General features: G+C 41.4%; 1 protein-coding gene across 5 annotated transcripts in view; it reads right to left on the reverse strand.

Moving 5' to 3' along the window:
* KCNK10 (potassium two pore domain channel subfamily K member 10) overlaps positions 1-24,988 on the reverse strand; it is a 79,015-nt gene that overhangs the window by 24,267 nt on the left and 29,760 nt on the right. For all 5 annotated transcript variants that reach the window (XM_056545952.1, XM_056545953.1, XM_056545951.1 and 2 more), the window contains exon 2: positions 13,599-13,957. In XM_056545952.1, the coding sequence (XP_056401927.1) occupies positions 13,599-13,957 (359 nt within the window). The remainder of the gene's footprint in view (positions 1-13,598; positions 13,958-24,988) is intronic.

Raw genomic sequence — 24,988 nt, forward strand, 5'->3', positions numbered from 1 at the left:
CATTGTACATAGCTAGTCCTGCTCTCAGCTGAGAAGTGATACAATTGTATCCAGTCTATAGACAATGCTCTGTGAGCTAAACATCCTGGACTGATACATTGTACATAGCTAGTCCTGCTCTCAGCTGAGAAGTGATACAATTGTATCCAGTCTAGACAATGCTCTGTGAGCTAAACATCCTGGACTCCAGACTGATACATTGTACATAGCTAGTCCTGCTCTCAGCTGAGAAGTGATACAATTGTATCCAGTCTAGACAATGCTCTGTGAGCTAAACATCCTGGACCCCAGACTGATACATTGTACATAGCTCGTCCTGCTCTCAGCTGAGAAGTGATACAATTGTATCCAGTCTAGACAATGCTCTGTGAGCTAAACATCCTGGACCCCAGACTGATACATTGTACATAGCTAGTCCTGCTCTCAGCTGAGAAGTGATACAATTGTATCCAGTCTAGACAATGCTCTGTGAGCTAAACATCCTGGACTTCAGACTGATACATTGTACATAGCTAGTCCTGCTCTCAGCTGAGAAGTGATACAATTGTATCCAGTCTAGACAATGCTCTGTGAGCTAAACATCCTGGACCCCAGACTGATACATTGTACATAGCTCGTCCTGCTCTCAGCTGAGAAGTGATACAATTGTATCCAGTCTAGACAATGCTCTGTGAGCTAAACATCCTGGACCCCGGACTGATACATTGTACATAGCTAGTCCTGCTCTCAGCTGAGAAGTGATACAATTGTATCCAGTCTATAGACAATGCTCTGTGAGCTAAACATCCTGGACTGATACATTGTACATAGCTAGTCCTGCTCTCAGCTGAGAAGTGATACAATTGTATCCAGTCTAGACAATGCTCTGTGAGCTAAACATCCTGGACTCCAGACTGATACATTGTACATAGCTAGTCCTGCTCCCAGCTGAGAAGTGATACAATTGTATCCAGTCTAGACAATGCTCTGTGAGCTAAACATCCTGGACCCCAGACTGATACATTGTACATAGCTAGTCCTGCTCTCAGCTGAGAAGTGATACAATTGTATCCAGTCTAGACAATGCTCTGTGAGCTAAACATCCTGGACTCCAGACTGATACATTGTACATAGCTAGTCCTGCTCTCAGCTGAGAAGTGATACAATTGTATCCAGTCTAGACAATGCTCTGTGAGCTAAACATCCTGGACCCCAGACTGATACATTGTACATAGCTAGTCCTGCTCTCAGCTGAGAAGTGATACAATTGTATCCAGTCTAGACAATGCTCTGTGAGCTAAACATCCTGGACCCCGGACTGATACATTGTACATAGCTAGTCCTGCTCTCAGCTGAGAAGTGATACAATTGTATCCAGTCTATAGACAATGCTCTGTGAGCTAAACATCCTGGACTGATACATTGTACATAGCTAGTCCTGCTCTCAGCTGAGAAGTGATACAATTGTATCCAGTCTAGACAATGCTCTGTGAGCTAAACATCCTGGACTCCAGACTGATACATTGTACATAGCTAGTCCTGCTCTCAGCTGAGAAGTGATACAATTGTATCCAGTCTAGACAATGCTCTGTGAGCTAAACATCCTGGACCCCAGACTGATACATTGTACATAGCTCGTCCTGCTCTCAGCTGAGAAGTGATACAATTGTATCCAGTCTAGACAACGCTCTGTGAGCTAAACATCCTGGACCCCGGACTGATACATTGTACATAGCTAGTCCTGCTCTCAGCTGAGAAGTGATACAATTGTATCCAGTCTATAGACAATGCTCTGTGAGCTAAACATCCTGGACTGATACATTGTACATAGCTAGTCCTGCTCTCAGCTGAGAAGTGATACAATTGTATCCAGTCTAGACAATGCTCTGTGAGCTAAACATCCTGGACCCCAGACTGATACATTGTACATATTTAGTCTTGCTCCCAGGTGACACTTTGTAGTTTATTTCCCTTCTATATATGAATAAATGTATTAGTCGAGGTTTTTTGTGGGATTCTGGTCAGGTCATGTGAGTGACACTAAGTGCTGTATCCTTATATATATTACATCTGCTGACAGTGAGACTGTGACGCTAAGTGCTGTATCCTTATATACTTTACGTCTGCTGACAGTGAGACTGTGACGCTAAGTGCTGTATCCTTATATACATTACGTCTGCTGACAGTGAGACTGTGACGCTAAGTGCTGTATCCTTATATACATTACATGTGCTGACAGTGAGACTGTGACGCTAAGTGCTGTATCCTTATATACATTACATGTGCTGACAGTGAGACTGTGACGCTAATCTCCACTATATCACCGCATGGATCAATTACACAAGGGGATGGAAACGTTCCAAGTAGATTCAATACAAGTAATAAGTGTCCGCTGTGAAATATTCTTACACGTATGCAATGAATCATGGGTATTATCACAGACGGGTGAAAGCCCAATGTATGGAAACATGAAAACGTGTTATTAAGTAACCGAGTCATCGACAAGGACAACAAAGAGGCAACAAGGGGATCAAGAGTCTTCTCCATCTGCTAATTATACACAATGATCTATATATAAGTATAATGTACAGAACAAGCACATGGGGGATATACGTGTATAATGTGCGGCACAAACATGTTATATATATATATAATATACGACACAAACATGTTATATATATATATATTATGTACAGAACAAGCACATGGGGGATATACGTGTATAATGTGCGGCACAAACATGTTATATATATATAATATACGACACAAACATGTTATATATATATAATATACGACACAAACATGTTATATATATATAATATACGACACAAACATGTTATATATATATAATATACGACACAAACATGTTATATATAAGTATAATGTACAGAACAAGCACATGGGGGATATATGTGTATAATGTGCGGCACAAACATGTTATATATATAATGTACAGAACAAACATGTTATATATATATAATATACGACACAAACATGTTATATATATATAATATACGACACAAACATGTTATATATATATATAATATACGACACAAACATGTTATATATATATAATATACGACACAAACATGTTATATATATATAATATACGACACAAACATGTTATATATATATAATATACGACACAAACATGTTATATATATATAATATACGACACAAACATGTTATATAGAAGTATAATGTACAGAACAAGCACATGGGGGATATATGTGTATAATGTGCGGCACAAACATGTTATATATATAATGTACAGAACAAACATGTTATATATATATATAATGTACAGAACAAACATGTTATATATATAATGTACAGAACAAACATGTTATATATATATATAATGTACAGAACAAACATGTTATATATATAATGTACAGAACAAACATGTTATATATATATATAATGTACAGAACAAGCACATGGGTTATATACGTGTATAATGTGCGGCACAAACATGTTATATATATAATGTACAGAACAAACATGTTATATATATATAATGTACAGAACAAGCACATGGGGGATATACGTGTATAATGTGCGGCACAAACATGTTATATATATATAATATACGACACAAACATGTTATATATATATAATGTACAGAACAAGCACATGGGTTATATACGTATATAATGTGCGGCACAAACATGTTATATATATAATGTACAGAACAAACATGTTATATATATATATAATGTACAGAACAAGCACATGGGGGATATACGTGTATAATGTACAGAACAAACATGTTATATATATAATGTGCAGCACAAACATGTTATATATATATATATAATGTACAGAACAAGCACATGGGGGATATACGTGTATAATGTGCGGCACAAACATGTTATATTTATATAATGTACAGAACAAGCACATGGGGGATATACGTGTATAATGTGCGGCACAAACATGTTATATATATGTTTCATATACGTCACAAACATGTTATATATATATATATATATAATGTACAGAACAAACATGTTATATGTGTCCTAGAGACAAATACACTGTTAGGGAGATTTATCATTTGATTCCGGCTGATTTGTGGCTGTAATTTAAACCATGAATAATCATAATTTTTTATAGGTTTAAAAGTAAAAAAAAAAGGTTGCCGTTGTCCAGAACGCACATGCTTATAGCGGAATGTTTCTATCGTTGTCCAGAACGCACATGCTTATAGCGGAATGTTTCTATCGTTGTCCAGAACGCACATGCTTATAGCGGAATGTTTCTATCGTTGTCCAGAACGCACATGCTTATAGCGGAATGTTTCTATCGTTGTCCAGAACGCACATGCTTATAGGGGAATGTTTCTATTGTTGTCCAGAACACACATGCTTATAGGGGAATGTTTATATTGTTGTCCAGAACGCACATGCTTATAGTGGAATGTTTCTATTGTTGTCCAGAACGCACATGCTTATAGGGGAATGTTTATATTGTTGTCCAGAACGCACATGCTTATAGTGGAATGTTTCTATTGTTGTCCAGAACGCACATGCTTATAGGGGAATGTTTATATTGTTGTCCAGAACGTACATGCTTATAGCGGAATGTTTCTATCGTTGTCCAGAACACACATGCTTATAGTGGAATGTTTCTATCATTGTCCAGAACGCACATGCTTATAGCGGAATGTTTATATCGTTTCCAGAACGCACATGCTTATAGCAGAATGTTTCTATTGTTGTCCAGAACGCACATGCTTATAGTAGAATGTTTCTATTGTTGTCCAGAACACACATGCTTATAGTGGAATGTTTATATCATTGTCCAGAACGCACATGCTTGTAGGGGAAAGTTTTTATCGTTGTCCAGAACGCACATGCTTATAGCGGAATGATTATATCGTTGTCCAAAACGCACATGTTTATAGTGGAATGTTTATATCGTTTCCAGAACGCACATGCTTATAGCGGAATGATTATATCGTTGTCCAGAACACACATGCTTATAGCGGAATGTTTATATAGTTTCCAGAACGCAAATGCTTATAGCGGAATGATTATATCGTTTCCAGAACGCACATGCTTATAGCGGAATGATTATATCGTTGTCCAGAACACACATGCTTATAGCGGAATGTTTATATCGTTTCCAGAACGCACATGCTTATAGCAGAATGTTTCTATTGTTGTCCAGAACGCACATGCTTATAGTGGAATGTTTATATCATTGTCCAGAACGCACATGCTTGTAGGGGAAAGTTTTTATCGTTGTCCAGAACACACATGCTTATAGCGGAATGATTATATCGTTGTCCAAAACGCACATGTTTATATCGTTTCCAGAACGCACATGCTTATAGCGAAATGTTTCTATTGTTGTCCAGAACGCACATGCTTATAGTGGAATGTTTATATTGTTGTCCAGAACGCACATGCTTGTAGGGGAAAGTTTTTATCGTTGTCCAGAACACACATGCTCATAGTAGAATGTTTCTATTGTTGTCCAGAACGCACATGCTTATAGGGGAATGTTTCTATTGTTGTCCAGAACGCACATGCTTATAGGGGAATGTTTAACTTGTTGTCCAGAACGTTCATGCTTATAGTGGAATGTTTCTATTGTTGTCCAGAACGCACATGCTTATAGTGGAATATTTATATAGTTGTCCAGAACGCACATGCTTATAGCGGAATGTTTCTATTGTTGTCCAGAACGCACATGCTTATAGCGGAATGTTTCTATTGTTGTCCAAAACGCACATGCTTATAGTGGAATGTTTCTATTGTTGTCCAGAACGCACATGCTTATAGCGGAATGTTTATATTGTTGTCCAGAACGCACATGCTTATAGTGGAATGTTTCTATTGTTGTCCAGAACGCGCATGCTTATAGTGGAATGTTTCTATTGTTGTCCATAACGCACATGCTTGTAGTGGAATGTTTCTGTTGTTGTCCAGAACGCACATGCTTATAGTGGAATGTTTATATCATTGTCCAGAACGCACATGCTTGTAGGGGAAAGTTTTTATCGTTGTCCAAAACGCACATGTTTATAGTGGAATGTTTATATCGTTTCCAGAACGCACATGCTTATAGCGAAATGTTTCTATTGTTGTCCAGAACGCACATGCTTATAGTGGAATGTTTATATTGTTGTCCAGAACGCACATGATTGTAGGGGAAAGTTTTTATCGTTGTCCAGAACACACATGCTCATAGTAGAATGTTTATATCGTTGTCCAAAACGCACATGATTATAGGGGAATGTTTCTATTGTTGTCCAGAACGCACATGCTTATAGGGGAATGTTTCTATTGTTGTCCAGAACGCACATGCTTGTAGGGGAAAGTTTTTATCGTTGTCCAGAACACACATGCTCATAGTAGAATGTTTCTATTGTTGTCCAGAACGCACATGCTTATAGGGGAATGTTTAACTTGTTGTCCAGAACGTACATGCTTATAGTGGAATGTTTCTATTGTTGTCCAGAACGCACATGCTTATAGTGGAATATTTATATAGTTGTCCAGAACGCACATGCTTATAGCGGAATGTTTCTATTGTTGTCCAGAATGCACATGCTTATAGTGGAATGTTTCTATTGTTGTCCAGAACGCACATGCTCATAGTAGAATGTTTCTATTGTTGTCCAGAACGCACATGCTTATAGGGGAATGTTTCTATTGTTGTCCAGAACGCACATGCTTATAGGGGAATGTTTAACTTGTTGTCCAGAACGTTCATGCTTATAGTGGAATGTTTCTATTGTTGTCCAGAACGCACATGCTTATAGTGGAATATTTATATAGTTGTCCAGAACGCACATGCTTATAGCGGAATGTTTCTATTGTTGTCCAGAACGCACATGCTTATAGCGGAATGTTTCTATTGTTGTCCAAAACGCACATGCTTATAGTGGAATGTTTCTATTGTTGTCCAGAACGCACATGCTTATAGCGGAATGTTTATATTGTTGTCCAGAACGCACATGCTTATAGTGGAATGTTTCTATTGTTGTCCAGAACGCGCATGCTTATAGTGGAATGTTTCTATTGTTGTCCATAACGCACATGCTTGTAGTGGAATGTTTCTGTTGTTGTCCAGAACGCACATGCTTATAGTGGAATGTTTATATCATTGTCCAGAACGCACATGCTTGTAGGGGAAAGTTTTTATCGTTGTCCAAAACGCACATGTTTATAGTGGAATGTTTATATCGTTTCCAGAACGCACATGCTTATAGCGAAATGTTTCTATTGTTGTCCAGAACGCACATGCTTATAGTGGAATGTTTATATTGTTGTCCAGAACGCACATGATTGTAGGGGAAAGTTTTTATCGTTGTCCAGAACACACATGCTCATAGTAGAATGTTTATATCGTTGTCCAAAACGCACATGATTATAGGGGAATGTTTCTATTGTTGTCCAGAACGCACATGCTTATAGGGGAATGTTTCTATTGTTGTCCAGAACGCACATGCTTGTAGGGGAAAGTTTTTATCGTTGTCCAGAACACACATGCTCATAGTAGAATGTTTCTATTGTTGTCCAGAACGCACATGCTTATAGGGGAATGTTTAACTTGTTGTCCAGAACGTACATGCTTATAGTGGAATGTTTCTATTGTTGTCCAGAACGCACATGCTTATAGTGGAATATTTATATAGTTGTCCAGAACGCACATGCTTATAGCGGAATGTTTCTATTGTTGTCCAGAATGCACATGCTTATAGTGGAATGTTTCTATTGTTGTCCAGAACGCACATGCTTGTAGTGGAATGTTTCTATTGTTCTCCAGAACGCACATGCTTATAGTGGAATGTTTCTATTGTTGTCCAGAACGCACATGCTTATAGCGGAATGTTTCTATTGTTGTCCAGAACGCACATGCTTATAGTGGAATGTTTCTATTGTTGTCCAGAACGCACATGCTTATAGCGGAATGTTTCTATTGTTGTCCAGAACGCACATGCTTATAGTGGAATGTTTCTATTGTTGTCCAGAACGCACATGTTTATAGTGGAATGTTTCTATTGTTGTCCAAAACGCACATGCTTATAGTGGAATGTTTCTTTGTTGTCCAGAACACACATGCTTATAGTGGAATGTTTCTATTGTTCTCCAGAACGCACATGCTTATAGTGGAATGTTTCTATTGTTGTCCAGAACGCACATGCTTATAGCGGAATGTTTCTGTTGTTGTCCAGAACGCACATGCTTATAGTGGAATGTTTCTATTGTTGTCCAGAACGCACATGTTTATAGTGGAATGTTTCTATTGTTGTCCAAAACGCACATGCTTATAGTGGAATGTTTCTATTGTTCTCCAGAACGCACATGCTTATAGCGGAATGTTTATATCGTTGTCCAAAACGCACATGCTTATAGTGGAATGTTTCTATCGTTGTCCAGAACGCACATGCTTGTAGTGGAATGTTTATATCGCTGTCCAGAACGCACTTGCTTATAGCGGAATGTTTCTATTGTTGTCCAGAACGCACATGCTTATAGTGGAATGTTTCTATCGTTGTCCAGAACGCACATGCTTATAGTGGAATGTTTCTATCGTTGTCCAGAACGCACATGCTTATAGTGGAATGTTTCTATTGTTCTCCAGAACGCACATTCTTATAGTGGAATGTTTCTATTGTTGTCCAGAACGCACATGCTTATAGCGGAATGTTTCTATTGTTATCCAGAACGCACATGCTTATAGTGGAATGTTTATATCGCTGTCCAGAACGCACATGCTTATAGTGGAATGTTTATATCGCTGTCCAGAACGCACATGTTTATAGTGGAATGTTTCTATTGTTGTCCAGAACGCACGTTTATAGTGGAATGTTTCTATTGTTGTCCAGAACGCACATGCTTATAGTGGAATGTTTCTATTGTTGTCCAGAACGCACATGCTTATAGCGGAATGTTTCTGTTGTTGTCCAGAACGCACATGCTTATAGTGGAATGTTTCTATTGTTGTCCAGAACGCACATGCTTATAGTGGAATGTTTCTATTGTTGTCCAGAACGCACATGCTTATAGCGGAATGTTTATATCGTTGTCCAAAACGCACATGCTTATAGTGGAATGTTTCTATCGTTTCCAGAACGCACATGCTTATAGTGGAATGTTTCTATCGTTGTCCAGAACGCACATGCTTGTAGTGGAATGTTTATATCGCTGTCCAGAACGCACATGCTTATAGCGGAATGTTTCTATTGTTGTCCAGAACGCACATGCTTATAGTGGAATGTTTCTATCGTTGTCCAGAACGCACATGCTTATAGTGGAATGTTTCTATTGTTCTCCAGAAAGCACATGCTTATAGTGGAATGTTTCTAGTGTTGTCCAGAACGCACATGCTTATAGCGGAATGTTTCTATCGTTGTCCAGAACGCACATGCTTATGGCGGAATGTTTCTATTGTTATCCAGAACGCACATGCTTATAGTGGAATGTTTATATCGCTGTCCAGAACGCACATGCTTATAGCGGAATGTTTCTATTGTTGTCCAGAACGCACATGCTTATAGTGGAATGTTTCTATTGTTCTCCAGAACGCACATGCTTATAGTGGAATGTTTCTATTGTTGTCCAGAACGCACATGCTTATAGCGGAATGTTTCTATTGTTGTCCAGAATGCACATGCTTATAGTGGAATGTTTATATCATTGTCCAGTACGCACATGCTTATAGCGGAATGTTTCTATTGTTGTCCAGAACGCACATGCTTATAGCGGAATGTTTCTATTGTTCTCCAGAACGCACATGCTTATAGCGGAATGTTTCTATTGTTGTCCAGAACGCACATGCTTATAGTGGAATGTTTCTATTGTTGTCCAGAACGCACATGCTTATAGTGGAATGTTTCTATTGTTCTCCAGAACGCACATGCTTATAGTGGAATGTTTCTATTGTTCTCCAGAACGCACATGCTTATAGTGGAATGTTTCTATTGTTTTCCAGAACGCACATGCTTATAAGTGTACAGTGGAATACTGGGGGAGATTTATTAACCCTTGTGCACAGGGGTAGTGGTGCAGTCACCCATAGCAACCATTCGTAATCCAGCTTTCATTTTTAAAAAGGTGTCTGAACCATAAAAGATCTGATTGGTCGCTTTGGGCACATACCCCACTGGTCAATGACCTCACTATGTACAGATCAGTAAGTTACAAGTCACCGACCTACCCGGCGGCAGCCCTGTGTGTTCTGTGAGGTATGGAGGCGGGGCCCTGTGTGTTCTGTGAGGTATGGAGGCGGGGCCCTGTGTGTTCTGTGAGGTATGGAGGCGGGGCCCTGTGTGTTCTGTGAGGTATGGAGGCGGGGCCCTGTGTGTTCTGTGAGGTATGGAGGCGGGGCCCTGTGTGTTCTGAGGTATGTAGACGGGGCCCTGTGTGCTCTGTGAGGTATGGAGGCGGGGCCCTGTGTGCTCTGTGAGGTATGGAGGCGGGGCCCTGTGTGTTCTGTGAGGTATGGAGACGGGGCCCTGTGTGTTCTGTGAGGTATGGAGGCGGGGCCCTGTGTGTTCTGTGAGGTATGGAGGCGGGGCCCTGTGTGCTCTGTGAGGTATGGAGACGGGGCCCTGTGTGTTCTGTGAGGTATGGAGGCGGGGCCCTGTGTGTTCTGTGAGGTATGGAGACGGGGCCCTGTGTGTTCTGTGAGGTATGGAGGCGGGGTCCTGTGTGTTCTGTGAGGTATGGAGGCGGGGCCCTGTGTGTTCTGTGAGGTATGGAGGCGGGGCCCTGTGTGTTCTGTGAGGTATGGAGGCGGGGTCCTGTGTGTTCTGTGAGGTATGGAGGCGGGGCCCTGTGTGTTCTGTGAGGTATGGAGGCGGGGCCCTGTGTGTTCTGTGAGGTATGGAGGCGGGGCCCTGTGTGTTCTGTGAGGTATGGAGGCGGGGCCCTGTGTGTTCTGTGAGGTATGGAGGCGGGGCCCTGTGTGTTCTGTGAGGTATGGAGGCGGGGCCCTGTGTGTTCTGTGAGGTATGGAGGCGGGGCCCTGTGTGTATCCGACAATATGCAGCATGAGATTTGTGTCAAATTTATTAAAGGTTCTTCACCTTTTTGATAAATTAAGAGCAAGAACGTCAAAATCACAGTAACAAAAAAATCACTATGAGAATGCCCACAGCCACACAATTAATTACCCCCCCCCCCCCCCCAATGACCTAAAATCTGCCCCATGGTGGGGGAATTAAGATACATGAATAAACCAAAACTGAATATACAATACCATCCGAAACTCTTCACCCCCGGTCACTATATACAATGTATCCAGAAAGTCTTCACCCCCGGTCACTATATACAATGTATCCAGAAAGTCTTCACCCCCGGTCACTATATACAATGTATCCAGAAAGTCTTCACCCCCGGTCACTATATACAATGTATCCAGAAAGTCTTCACCCCCGGTCACTATATACAATGTATCCAGAAAGTCTTCACACCCGGTCACTATATACAATGTATCCAGAAAGTCTTCAGCCCCGGTCACTATATACAATGTATCCAGAAAGTCTTCAGCCCCGGTCACTATATACAATGTATCCAGAAAGTCTTCACCCCCAGTCACTATATACAATGTATCCAGAAAGTCTGCACCCCCGGTCACTATGAACAATGTATCCAGAAAGTCTTCACCCCCCGGTCACTATGAACAATGTATCCAGAAAGTCTTCACCCCCATCACTATATACAATGTATCCAGAAAGTCTTCACCCCCGGTCACTATATACAATGTATCCAGAAAGTCTTCAACCCCGGTCACTATATACAATGTATACAGAAAGTCTTCACCCCCAGTCACTATATACAATGTATCCAGAAAGTCTTCACCCCCCAGTCACTATATACAATGTATCCAGAAAGTCTTCACCCCCGGTCACTATAAACAATGTATCCAGAAAGTCTTCAGCCCCGGTCACTATATACAATGTATCCAGAAAGTCTTCAGCCCCGGTCACTATATACAATGTATCCAGAAAGTCTTCACCCCCAATCACTATATACAATGTATCCAGAAAGTCTTCACCCCCGGTCATTTTATACAATGTATCCAGAAAGTCTTCACCCCCGGTCACTATATATAATGTATCCAGAAAGTCTTCACCCCCGGTCACTATAAACAATGTATCCAGAAAGTCTTCACCCCCGGTCACTATATACAATGTATCCAGAAAGTCTTCAGCCCGGTCACTATATACAATGTATCCAGAAAGTCTTCACCCCCGGTCACTATATACAATGTATTCAGAAAGTCTTCACCCCCAGTCACTATATACAATGTATCCAGAAAGTCTTCAGCCCCGGTCACTATATACAATGTATCCAGAAAGTCTTCAGCCCCGGTCACTATATACAATGTATCCAGAAAGTCTTCACCCCCGGTCACTATATACAATGTATCCAGAAAGTCTTCAGCCCCGGTCACTACATACAATGTATCCAGAAAGTCTTCACCCCCGATCACTATATACAATGTATCCAGAAAGTCTTCAGCCCCGGTCACTATAAACAATGTATCCAGAAAGTCTTCAGCCCCGGTCACTATATACAATACATTCCGAAAGTATTCACTATCCTCCGTTCACTATAAATGTTTACAATGTCTGAAAAATGCTGTAAACTATTTACACTTCAAATGTTCATAAAAATTTAGCGAAATGTAGGCAGCATTAGGAAATCATTTCTGTCATGGAACTGCAACCAGTATGGCTAAAAAAAAAAATTCCTGCCACATCAGCTAAAACAAGGCATACACAAAAACCTCTACATTATTCTTCAATAATAGACTATGCTGCACTAAATAAGCCAAAAAAAATATTTGCAGATTTAAGGACAAACATTACATCAGGAGAAGCATGCCCACTCTGAAGGCACGACCCCAACATGTGGAGGTTACATACAGATAGGTTGTTGTATATGTGGAGGTTACATACAGATAGGTTGTTGTATATGTGGAGGTTACATACAGATAGGTTGTTGTATATGTGGAGGTTACATACAGATAGGTTGTTGTATATGTGGAGGTTACATACAGATAGGTTGTTGTATATGTGGAGGTTACATACAGATAGGTTGTTGTATATGTGGAGGTTACATACAGATAGGTTGTTGTATATGTGGAGGTTACATACAGATAGGTGGTTGCATATGTGGAGGTTACATACAGATAGGTTGTTGTATATGTGGAGGTTACATACAGATAGGTTGTTGTATATGTGGAGGTTACATACAGATAGGTTGTTGTATATGTGGAGGTTACATACAGATAGGTTGTTGTATATGTGGAGGTTACATACAGATAGGTGGTTGTATATGTGGAGGTTACATACAGATAGGTGGTTGTATATGTGGAGGTTACATACAGATAGGTTGTTGTATATGTGGAGGTTACATACAGATAGGTTGTTGTATATGTGGAGGTTACATACAGATAGGTTGTTGTATATGTGGAGGTTACATACAGATAGGTTGTTGTATATGTGGAGGTTACATACAGATAGGTTGTTGTATATGTGGAGGTTACATACAGATAGGTTGTTGTATATGTGTGTTATCTGTAGGGCAGATAGGAAGGATCGGACATCTCTGTGACTTTTTACTGTTACATTCTTTCGCGTCTTTCGTTACCTTGATCAGCGCGTCCAGCTCCTGCTGTGTGACACATGAATGCGCCTGCAGGAAATCCTGCTTCTCTTGGGCTATCGTACTTTTTTGGCTGCTTTCGAATGGCTGCTCTAGAGCCCGGAAGACGAGGCCACCGCTGACCAAATACACCACCACCACCACGAAGATGGCCACCACTGTCTTCCACTTCATGACGGAGTGTAGACCTCTGGAGGTGTTGTCCATCGTAGTCACCAAAGTCGTCCGGGAACATACAGACAATCGAGGGGTAAGCGTGGGAGTCGGGTGATGCCCGTTCGGCTTCGGATCAGGAGGGGGGACAGGGACGGGGGCAGGTGAGGGCACCGTGGAGGGCACAGCCACTGCAAGAGAAGGACAACAATGATTGAGACTGATACATTGTCACAGAAAGATGGAAGCATTCTCATATAAGAGACTGTCACAATGAGAGGTCTACAGGGGACAAACATGAAGGGTCCCAAAACTAAATGTCATACAAGAGCCTCCATATACAGAACATGGCGCCCAAATAATGTACATTACACACTGCGGAAACCTGTCAATAGCAACATAGAAACTAAAGAAATGATTCGTCCCCCTGTACTGATGTCTGTAGAGCGATAGGAATAAATCCCGGCAGACCATGCGGCTGTGCCCCCTGTGCTGTCCCCGCCTCCAAAAGATCACACTCAGGATTCTCTGCTGTTACTGCACAGAAGACACCTGACAACTCAGAGAAGAACCCTTCCCCTCAGAGCGGAACCCTTCACCACAGAGCGGAACCCTTCACCTCAGAGCGGAACCCTTCACCCAGAGCGGAACCCTACCCCACAGAGCGGAACCCTTCACCTCGGAGCAGAACCCTTCACCACAGAGCGGGACCCTTCACCACAGAGCAGAACCCTTCACCTCAGAGCGGAACCCTTCACCACAGAGCGGGACCCTTCACCTCAGAGCGGAACCCTTCACCTCAGAGCGGAACCCTTCACCACAGAGCGGAACCCTTCACCTCAGAGCGGAACCCTTCACCACAGAGCGGAACCCTTCACCACAGAGCGGAACCCTTCACCTCAGAGCAGAACCCTTCACCTCAGAGCGGAACCCTTCACCACAGACCTGAACCCTTCACCACAGAGCGGAACCCTTCACCTCAGAGCGGAACCCTTCACCACAGAGCGGAACCCTTCACCTCAGAGCGGAACCCTTCACCACAGAGCGGAACCCTTCACCACAGAGCGGAACCCTTCACCTCAGAGCGGAACCCTTCACCACAGAGCGGAACCCTTCACCACAGAGCGGAACCCTTCACCTCAGAGCGGAACCCCTAACCTCAGAGCGGAACCCTTCACCACAGAGCGGGACCCTTCACCACAGAGCGGAACCCTTCACCACAGAGCGGAACCCTTCACCACAGAGCGGAACCCTTCACCACAGAGCGGGACCCTTCACCACAGAGCGGGACCCTTCACCACAGAGCGGAACCCTTCACCACAGAGCGGGACCCTTTACCACAGAGCGGAACCCTTCACCACAGAGCGGAACCCTTCACCTCAGAGCGGAGCCCTTCACCACAGAGCGGGACCCTTCCCCTCAGAGCAGAACCCTTCACCACAGAGCGGAACCCTTCCCCTCAGAGCAGAACCCTTCACCACAGAGCGGAACCCTTCCCCTCATAGCGGAACCCTTCCCCTCAGAGCGGAACCCTTCCCCTCAGTACAAGGAATGACCCCAGCTCCCTGTTGTCCTGTCCACTCTTATGTTCATCCCATTTTTTCTGCAATCAATAAATCGTTTTGCAACACTAACATAGTAAATAGCCTTTAATTTAACCCTGGGAGATGCATTAAATAGGGGCCCTTACCTGCCAACAGGGGCCCCTGCCTTGTGTGGTTATAGTGGATGTAGGTAGCAGCTCTATGAGGATTATTCACCTGCACTAATAGACTGTGTGAGGCCCCAGAGCCCAGGGACTTATCTACATCACAGAGTCAAACCTGAGGGCCCCAGGGGCCCCGCAATGTGATCAGGTAACACTCTACTGTGCACTGTAGGGAGCGAGACCCTGATCTCACAGCTAGATACACAACAACAACCACAACCGCGCAGCAGAGACGGGAACTAAGACGTCCTGTCATATAGTAACAGCAGGATAACGCTACATATTCATATCCTTTACAGTTATATTCTTGTATATAGGAGCAGTATTATAGTAGTTATATTCTTGTATATAGGAGCAATATTATAGTAGTTATATTCTTGTATATAGGAGCAGTATTATAGTAGTTATATTCTTGTATATAGGAGGCAGTATTATAGTAGTTATATTCTTGTATATAGGAGCAGTATTATAGTAGTTATATTCTTGTATATAGGAGGCAGTATTATAGTAGTTATATTCTTGTGTATAGGAGCAGTATTATAGTAGTTATATTCTTGTATATAGGAGCAGTATTATAGTAGTTATATTCTTGTGTATAGGAGCAGTATTATAGTAGTTATATTCTTGTATATAGGAGCAGTATTATAGTAGTTATATTCTTGTATATAGGAGCAGTATTATAGTAGTTATATTCTTGTATATAGGAGCAGTATTATAGTAGTTATATTCTTGTATATAGGAGCAGTATTATAGTAGTTTTATTCTTGTATATAGGAGCAGTATTATAGTAGTTATATTCTTGTATATAGGGGCAGTATTATAGTAGTTATATTCTTGTATATAGGAGCAGTATTATAGTAGTTATATTCTTGTGTATAGGAGCAGTATTATAGTAGTTATATTCTTGTATATAGGAGCAGTATTATAGTAGTTATATTCTTGTATATAGGAGGCAGTATTATAGTAGTTATATTCTTGTATATAGGAGCAGTATTATAGTAGTTATATTCTTGTATATAGGAGCAGTATTATAGTAATTATATTCTTGTAATATAGGAGCAGTATTATAGTAGTTATATTCTTGTGTATAGGAGCAGTATTATAGTAGTTATATTCTTGTATATAGGAGCAGTATTATAGTAGTTATATTCTTGTATATAGGGGCAGTATTATAGTAGTTATATTCTTGTATATAGGGGGCAGTATTATAGTAGATATATTCTTGTATATAGGAGCAGTATTATAGTAGTTATGAATTCAGGTAGAAAAACAGACATGGTGCACATCTACAATCTTGTATAATGATCTGATTGCTTCTCAGCATAATATCAAAAACTAACAGGTTGTTAGTATACATTTTTGATCAAAAAGTACAAGCCCACTCGCCACATCAAGGCCACCTATTTAGAGTGGGTCCCTAACGTCCCTAGCATAAAATAGCGCAGCACTGGGCGGCGACCACCACCGCCGTGACACCAATGCCCACAGGGGGGAACGACCAACCGGCAGAGCGGCCCCAATGCCACTCAAACCAGTCCATGGGCCGCACCCCCCGCAGACACGGCGCCACGGCAGCAACGGACACCGCACAGCACCACACCAGTAGTTATATTCTTGTATATAGGGGGCAGTATTATAGTAGTTATATTCTTGTATATAGGAGCAGTATTATAGTAGTTATATTCTTGTATATAGGGAGCAGTATTATAGGAGTTATATTCTTGTATATAGGAGGTAGTATAATAGTAGATATATTCTTGTATATAGGAGCAGTATTATAGTAGTTATATTCTTGTATATAGGAGGCAGTATTATAGGAGTTATATTCTTGTATATAGGAGCAGTATTATAGTAGTTATATTCTTGTATATAGGAGGCAGTATTATAGTGGTTATATTCTTGTATATAGGAGCAGTATTATAGTAGTTATATTCTTGTATATAGGAGGCAGTATTATAGTAGTTATATTCTTGTATACAGGGGCAGTATTATATATATTCCCATACGTTTTCGTCTGGAGCATCTCCCTATTTATTAGTAGAGGGCTGAATACAGAGAATTGGGTACTTTCTGCCAACAAGTCTTCCTGTCCAGGTAGATCAGTAATGAAGTGATGGGAGCGTCTTGTGCTTCTACTATACAACCATGAATAAAAACTATGATAAGGCTGCGGTACAGATATATATGTGGTTCACACAGATAAAGATGAAAGCAATCACAATCTGTGGTAATAATGTGCTGTCCATTCCCAGACCCCTAATAATCTCAGAGGACCCCCACATGGTGATAGGTAAACAGCATCTACTACAAGGATGACAATAACCTTAATTCAGACAAGATCCCCAAATATCTGTATCAGAGATGACAAAATAACAAATAATGACCAAAAATGCAAAAACAATACGAATAATTGACTGGAAGAATATATATATAAGAAAGAATATATAATAGGTAATAACAGGTAACAAATAAATCATAACACATAAAAGCAGGTAATAGTCCATAAAGGGCTGGAATCTCCACACATCAGATACCATACAGTATGTGCACCTTATTGTATACGCACCTTATTGTATACCCATCTTATTGTATACCCATCTTATTGTATGTGCACCTTATTGTATATGCATCTTATTGTATGTGCATCTTATTGTATACCCATCTTATTGTATACGCATCTTATTGTATACCCATCTTATTGTATGTGCACCTTATTGTATACGCATCTTATTGTATGTGCATCTTATTGTATGTGCATCTTATTGTATACGCACCTTATTGTATACCCATCTTATTGTATACCCATCTTATTGTATGTGCACCTTATTGTATATGCATCTTATTGTATGTGCATCTTATTGTATACCCATCTTATTGTATACGCATCTTATTGTATACCCATCTTATTGTATGTGCACCTTATTGTATGTGCATCTTATTGTATGTGCACCTTATTGTATACGCATCTTATTGTATACCCATCTTATTGTATGTGCACCTTATTGTATACGCATCTTATTGTATGTGCATCTTATTGTATACCCATCTTATTGTATACGCATCTTATTGTATACCCATCTTATTGTATACGCATCTTATTGTATACGCATCTTATTGTATACGCATCTTATTGTATGTGCATCTTATTGTATGTGCATCTTATTGTATGTGCATCTTATTGTATGTGCACCTTATTGTATACGCATCTTATTGTATGTGCATCTTATTGTATGTGCATCTTATTGTATGTGCATCTTATTGTATACGCATCTTATTGTATACGCATCTTATTGTATACGCATCTTATTGTATGTGCATCTTATTGTATGTGCATCTTATTGTATACGCATCTTATTGTATGTGCACCTTATTGTATGTGCATCTTATTGTATGTGCATCTTATTGTATGTGCACCTTATTGTATACGCATCTTATTGTATGTGCATCTTATTGTATACGCACCTTATTGTATGTGCATCTTATTGTATGTGCATCTTATTGTATGTGCATCTTATTGTATGTGCATCTTATTGTATGTGCATCTTATTGTATGTGCACCTTATTGTATACGCACCTTATTGTATACGCATCTTATTGTATACGCATCTTATTGTATACGCATCTTATTGTATACGCATCTTATTGTATGTGCATCTTATTGTATACGCATCTTATTGTATACGCATCTTATTGTATACGCATCTTATTGTATACGCATCTTATTGTATGTGCATCTTATTGTATGTGCATCTTATTGTATGTGCACCTTATTGTATGTGCACCTTATTGTATGTGCACCTTATTGTATTTGCATCTTATTGTATGTGCATCTTATTGTATACGCATCTTATTGTATGTGCACCTTATTGTATGTGCACCTTATTGTATGTGCACCTTATTGTATGTGCATCTTATTGTATACGCATCTTATTGTATGTGCATCTTATTGTATGTGCACCTTATTGTATGTGCATCTTATTGTATACGCATCTTATTGTATACGCATCTTATTGTATGTGCACCTTATTGTATGTGCACCTTATTGTATGTGCACCTTATTGTATGTGCACCTTATTGTATGTGCACCTTATTGTATGTGCACCTTATTGTATGTGCATCTTATTATATACACATCTTATTGTATGTGCATCTTATTGTATACGCATCTTATTATATGTGCATCTTATTATATACGCATCTTATTATATGTGCATCTTATTATATACGCATCTTATTATATGTGCATCTTATTATATACGCATCTTATTATATGTGCATCTTATTATATACGCATCTTACTGTATGTGCATTTTATTGTATGTGAACCTTATTGTATACGCATCTTATTGTATGTGCACCTTATTGTATAAACATCTTATTGTATGTGAGGTGAAGCCTTATATACAAGTTTCTTGTTTTGGTTTTATACTTTGTGTATTGATGGATACAGACTTATATCAGGTATATATTTAATATATTGTCTCTTCTTTTTCTCATAACTTCTGAATTCCCTATTTATGGATGATGTGTATTATCTGAGCCCAGGCTGATGGATCTGCTGCTTCCCTTAGGTCAGCACCATCTTAATACCATGAAGCATATATGTACATGTCATTACTTACCAACCCAACACCAACCACATCAATGTCCTCCATGTCATCACCCACCAACCCAACACCAACCACATCAATGTCCTCCATGTCATCACCCACCAACCCAACACCAACCACATCAATGTCCTCCATGTCATCACCCACCAACCTAACACCAACTACATCAATGTCCTCCATGTCATCACTTACCAACCCAACACCAACCACATCAATGTTCTCCATGTCATTACTTACCAACCCAACACCAACCACATCAATGTCCTCTGTCATCACCCACCAACCCAACACCAACCACATCAATGTCCTCCATGTCATCACTTACCAACCCAACACCAACCACATCAATATCCTCCATGTCATCACTTACCAACCCAACACCAACCCCATCAATGTCCTCCATGTGGTCACCCACCAACCCAACACCAAACACATCAATATCCTCCATGTCATCACTTACCAACCCAACACCAACCCCATCAATGTCTTCCATGTCATCACCCACCAACCCAACACCAACCACATCAATGTCCTCCATGTGGTCACCCACCAACCCAACACCAACCACATCAATGTCCTCCATGTCGTCACCCACCAACCCAACACCAACCACATCAATGTCCTCCATGTCATCACCCACCAACCCAACATTAGCCACTCCAATGTCCTCAGCCCCCAAGTTAACATCAACAACATAAATGTCTTCTATAGCCTCAGCTTCCAGATTTACCAGGGGTCACCTATTTATAAAATTTGTTAAATCATACATGGAGGGCAACTCCCACAGACTGTAGGTGGGGAAGAAAGTATACATGGAGGAGAGCTCACACAGGCTGTAGATAGGGAGGAGAGCATACATGGAGAGCTCACACAGACTGTAGAGAGGGAGGAAAGTATACATGGAGGACAGCTCATACAGGCCATATATAGAGAGGAGAGCATACATGAGGACAGCTTACACAGTCTGCAGATAGGGAGGAGAGCATACATGAAGGACAGCTCACACATACTGTAGATAGGAAGGAGAACATACATGGAGAACAGCTTACACCTGTTATAGATAGATAGGAGAACATACATGGAGGACAGCTAACACAGGGAGTAGATAGAGAGGAGAACATACATGGAGGACAGCTCACACAGGTTGTAGATAGGGAAAAGAGCATACATGAAGGACAGCTCACATAGACTGTAGAGAGGAGAGCATACATGGAGGACAGTTCACACATGGTGTAGATAGGAAGGAGAGCAGACATGGAGAACCACTTACACCTGCTGTAGATAGAGAGGAGAACATACATGGAGGACAGCTCACACAGGCTGTATATAGAGAGGAGAGCATATATGAAGGACAACTCACACAGGCTTTAGAAGGGGATGAGAACATACGTGGAGGACAGCTCACACAGGGTGTAGATATGGAGGAGAGAATACATGGAGGACAGCTCACACAGGCTGTATATAGGGAAGAGAGAATACATGGAGGGCAGCTCACACAGGTTGCATATAGGGAGGATAGCATACATGGAGGGCAGCTCACACAGGTTGCATATAGGGAGTAGGGAGGAGAGCATACATGGAGGACAGCTCACACAGGCTGCATATAGGGAGGAGAGCATACATGGAGGGCAGCTCTCACAGGTTGTATATAGGGAGGAGAGAATACATGGAGGGCAGCTCACACAGGTTGCAAATAGGGAGGATAGCATACATGGAGGGCAACTCACACAGGCTGTAGAAGGGAGGAGAGCATACATGGAGGACAGCTCACACAGGTTGTAGATAGGGAGGAGAGCATACATGGAGGACAGCTCACACAGGGTGTAAATAAGGAGGAGAGCATACATGGAGGACAGCTCACACAGGCTGTAAATATGGAGGAGAGCATACATGGAGGACAGCTCACACAGGTTGTAGATAGGGAGGAGAACATACATGGAGGACAGCTCACACAGGTTGTAGAAGGGAGGAGAACATACATGGAGGACAGCTGACACGGTGTAAATAGGGAGGAGAGCATACATGGAGGACAGCTCACACAGGCTATAGATATGGAGGAGAGCATACATGGAGGACAGCTCACAGGCTGTAGAAGGGGATGAGAGCATACATGGAGGACAGCTCACACAGGCTGTAGATAGGGAGGAGAGCATTCATGAGGACAGCTCACGCAGGCTGTATATAGAGAGGAGAGCATACATGGAGGGCAGCTCACACAGGGTGTAGAAGGGGAAAAGAACATACATGGAGGACAGCTTACACAGGGTGTATATATGGAGGAGAAAATACATGGAGGTCAGCTCACACAGGCTGTAGAAGGGGATGAGAACATACATGGAGGACAGCTCACACAGGGTGTAGATAGGGAGGAGAGTATTCATGAGGACAGCTCACACAGGCTGTATATAGAGAGGAGAGCATACATGGAGGACAGCTCACACAAGTTGTAGATATGGAGGAGAAAATACATGGAGGGCAGCTCACACATGTTATAGAAAGTAAGGAGAGCATACATGGAGGGCAGCTCACACAGGCTATAAATATGGAGGAGAACATACATGGAGGACAGCTCACACAGGGTATAGAAAGTAAGGAGAGCATACATGGAGGGAAGCTCACACAGACTGTAGATATGGAGGAGAGCATACATGGAGGACAGCTCACACAGGTATAGAAAGTAGGGAGAGCATACATGGAGGACAGCTCACACAGAGTATAGAAAGTAAGGAGAGCATACATGGAGGACAGCTCACACAGGGTGTAGATGGCTGCAGCACAATCATCTTACATCAAAATGACATTGTACAAATAAAAACCTTTCTTCCCAGTGCATTGTATTCACAGATCAGCAGATAGGATCAGGTGCGACTCCATACAGGTTCAGATCCTGACATACAGGGTGTGCAGGATACAGGGTGCGCATTATATAGTCCCACCCTATATCTATATAAACCAGCTATCTCTCAGCAGAGCCAAGCCCTATTATATCAGTCATGTCCCTAGTAATGGCCATTCCCATTTGCCATGACCCATTGCTGGAGGATGTCCAGGACTCTCCCAGGTTTACATCTCGGAGCTTCCAGAGTAAAGGTCCCAATAAATATTAGACATGTGTCAGATGAATCAGACGATTTTGGAAGAACAGTTGATGTGTTGGGACAGACGGATCAGGCATGTTGGATGTCAGTTGCCCAATCCTGTTGTTCTTGGGGACATAAGCCACAGTTTGAGGAATCTGGCAGCAGCTTACCCCACCTCTCTCCGTTCAGAACACCACGAATGCATGGCCGAGCCTTGAGGTGTATGAAGACGATCAGGAGAGAGACTTGTCAGCAGAACCAGTGGTCTGCTTACAGATATCTAATGCATATGGGTACCCCAACAACCACATCAATGTCCACGAAGTCCTCTGCCTCCAACCTAACACCAAAAACATCAATATCAACCATATCCTTAACCTCTATGCTAATACCAACCACATGAACATCCACCCTATCCTCAGCCTCCAACCTAACATCAACCACAATATCCACCATGTCCTTAAAGGGGTACTCCGGTGGAAAACATTTTTTCTTTTTTTTTATCAACTGGTGCCAGAAAGTTAAACAGATTTGTAAATTACTTAATCCTTCCAGTACTCATTAGATGCTGAATACTACAATGGAAATTCTTTTCTTTTTGGAACACAGTGCTCTCTGCTGACATCACGAGCACAGTGCTCTCTGCTGACATCTCTGTCCATTTTAGGAACTGTCCAGAGCAGCATATGTTTGCTATGGGGATTTTCTCCTACTCTGGACAGTTCCTAAAATGGACAGCGATGTCAGCAGAGAGCACTGTGCTTGTGATTCAGCAGAAAGCTCTGTGTTCCAAAAAGAAAAGAATTTCCTCTGTAGTATTCAGCAACTAATAAGTACTGGAAGGATTAAGATTTTTTAGTAGAAGTAATTTACAAATCTGTGTAACTTTCTGGCACCAGTTGATTTAAAAAAAAAAAAAAAAAGTTTTACACCGGAGTACCCCTTTAAACGAGTTCTCCACCATTAGGTGATTTTAGCACTCTCCTACCATACAGTAATGGACATGCTTAAGAAGGATCTGTGCTGGTCTTGGGGCTAAATATCTGTGTTGTGAGATGACCATAACACTGCTGATTTCTTTTTGTGAAATGGCTGCTTCCTGTTGGAGTTCCTTCCCTCCAACTACAAGCACCAGGATGCCTTGTTTGTAAGTGTGAGGTCACTTTTTCTCCTTCCCACACATCAGCCACTCCACCCATTGCAGTACAGCTGCAGCCCTGTAGAGAATGATCTCCTCCCACCCAGCAGTCGCTCTACCCACTGAAGTACATATAAGCTCCCTTTTAACACCTGACTAGTGATGTAATGTCTCGGGCTGCACTGCAACCTGAAACAACTCATTTTGTATGCTGTTAAAAATGAACAATTTCTGACCAGAATTGTCAGACCATCCATTACACACAGGTACAGACGCTGTATTATGAACTGCACTAACTTTACAGCCCCTGTAGCATAGTCAAATTTTAAAAGACCCTGGAATACCCCTTTAGGGTAGGTCACACGTAATGGATTCGGCAATCCGCAGCTATGAGCAGACACACAGGGATCTGCGCAACTCTAGGAAATGTGTGACCCTAACCCTAATCTCCAACCTAACACCAACCACATCAGTGTCCACCATAACCTCAGCCTCCATGCTCCAGCCAGCATATTTAAAGGGGTATTCCGGGCAAAAACATCTTATCCCCTATCCAGCCTTAGCCAATCATAGCTCATCTCAAACTGAACTGCCCTGGGCTGTGTGTAGCAGAGTGAGGGAGGAAGTTCTCCCCTGGATGGCTTCAGATGATGTCATACCTGCTGGGGAACGCCCCTTACCAGTCT

The sequence above is a fragment of the Hyla sarda genome, chromosome 11, assembly GCF_029499605.1.
Source record: "Hyla sarda isolate aHylSar1 chromosome 11, aHylSar1.hap1, whole genome shotgun sequence".
In the NCBI taxonomy this organism is placed as follows: domain Eukaryota; kingdom Metazoa; phylum Chordata; class Amphibia; order Anura; family Hylidae; genus Hyla; species Hyla sarda.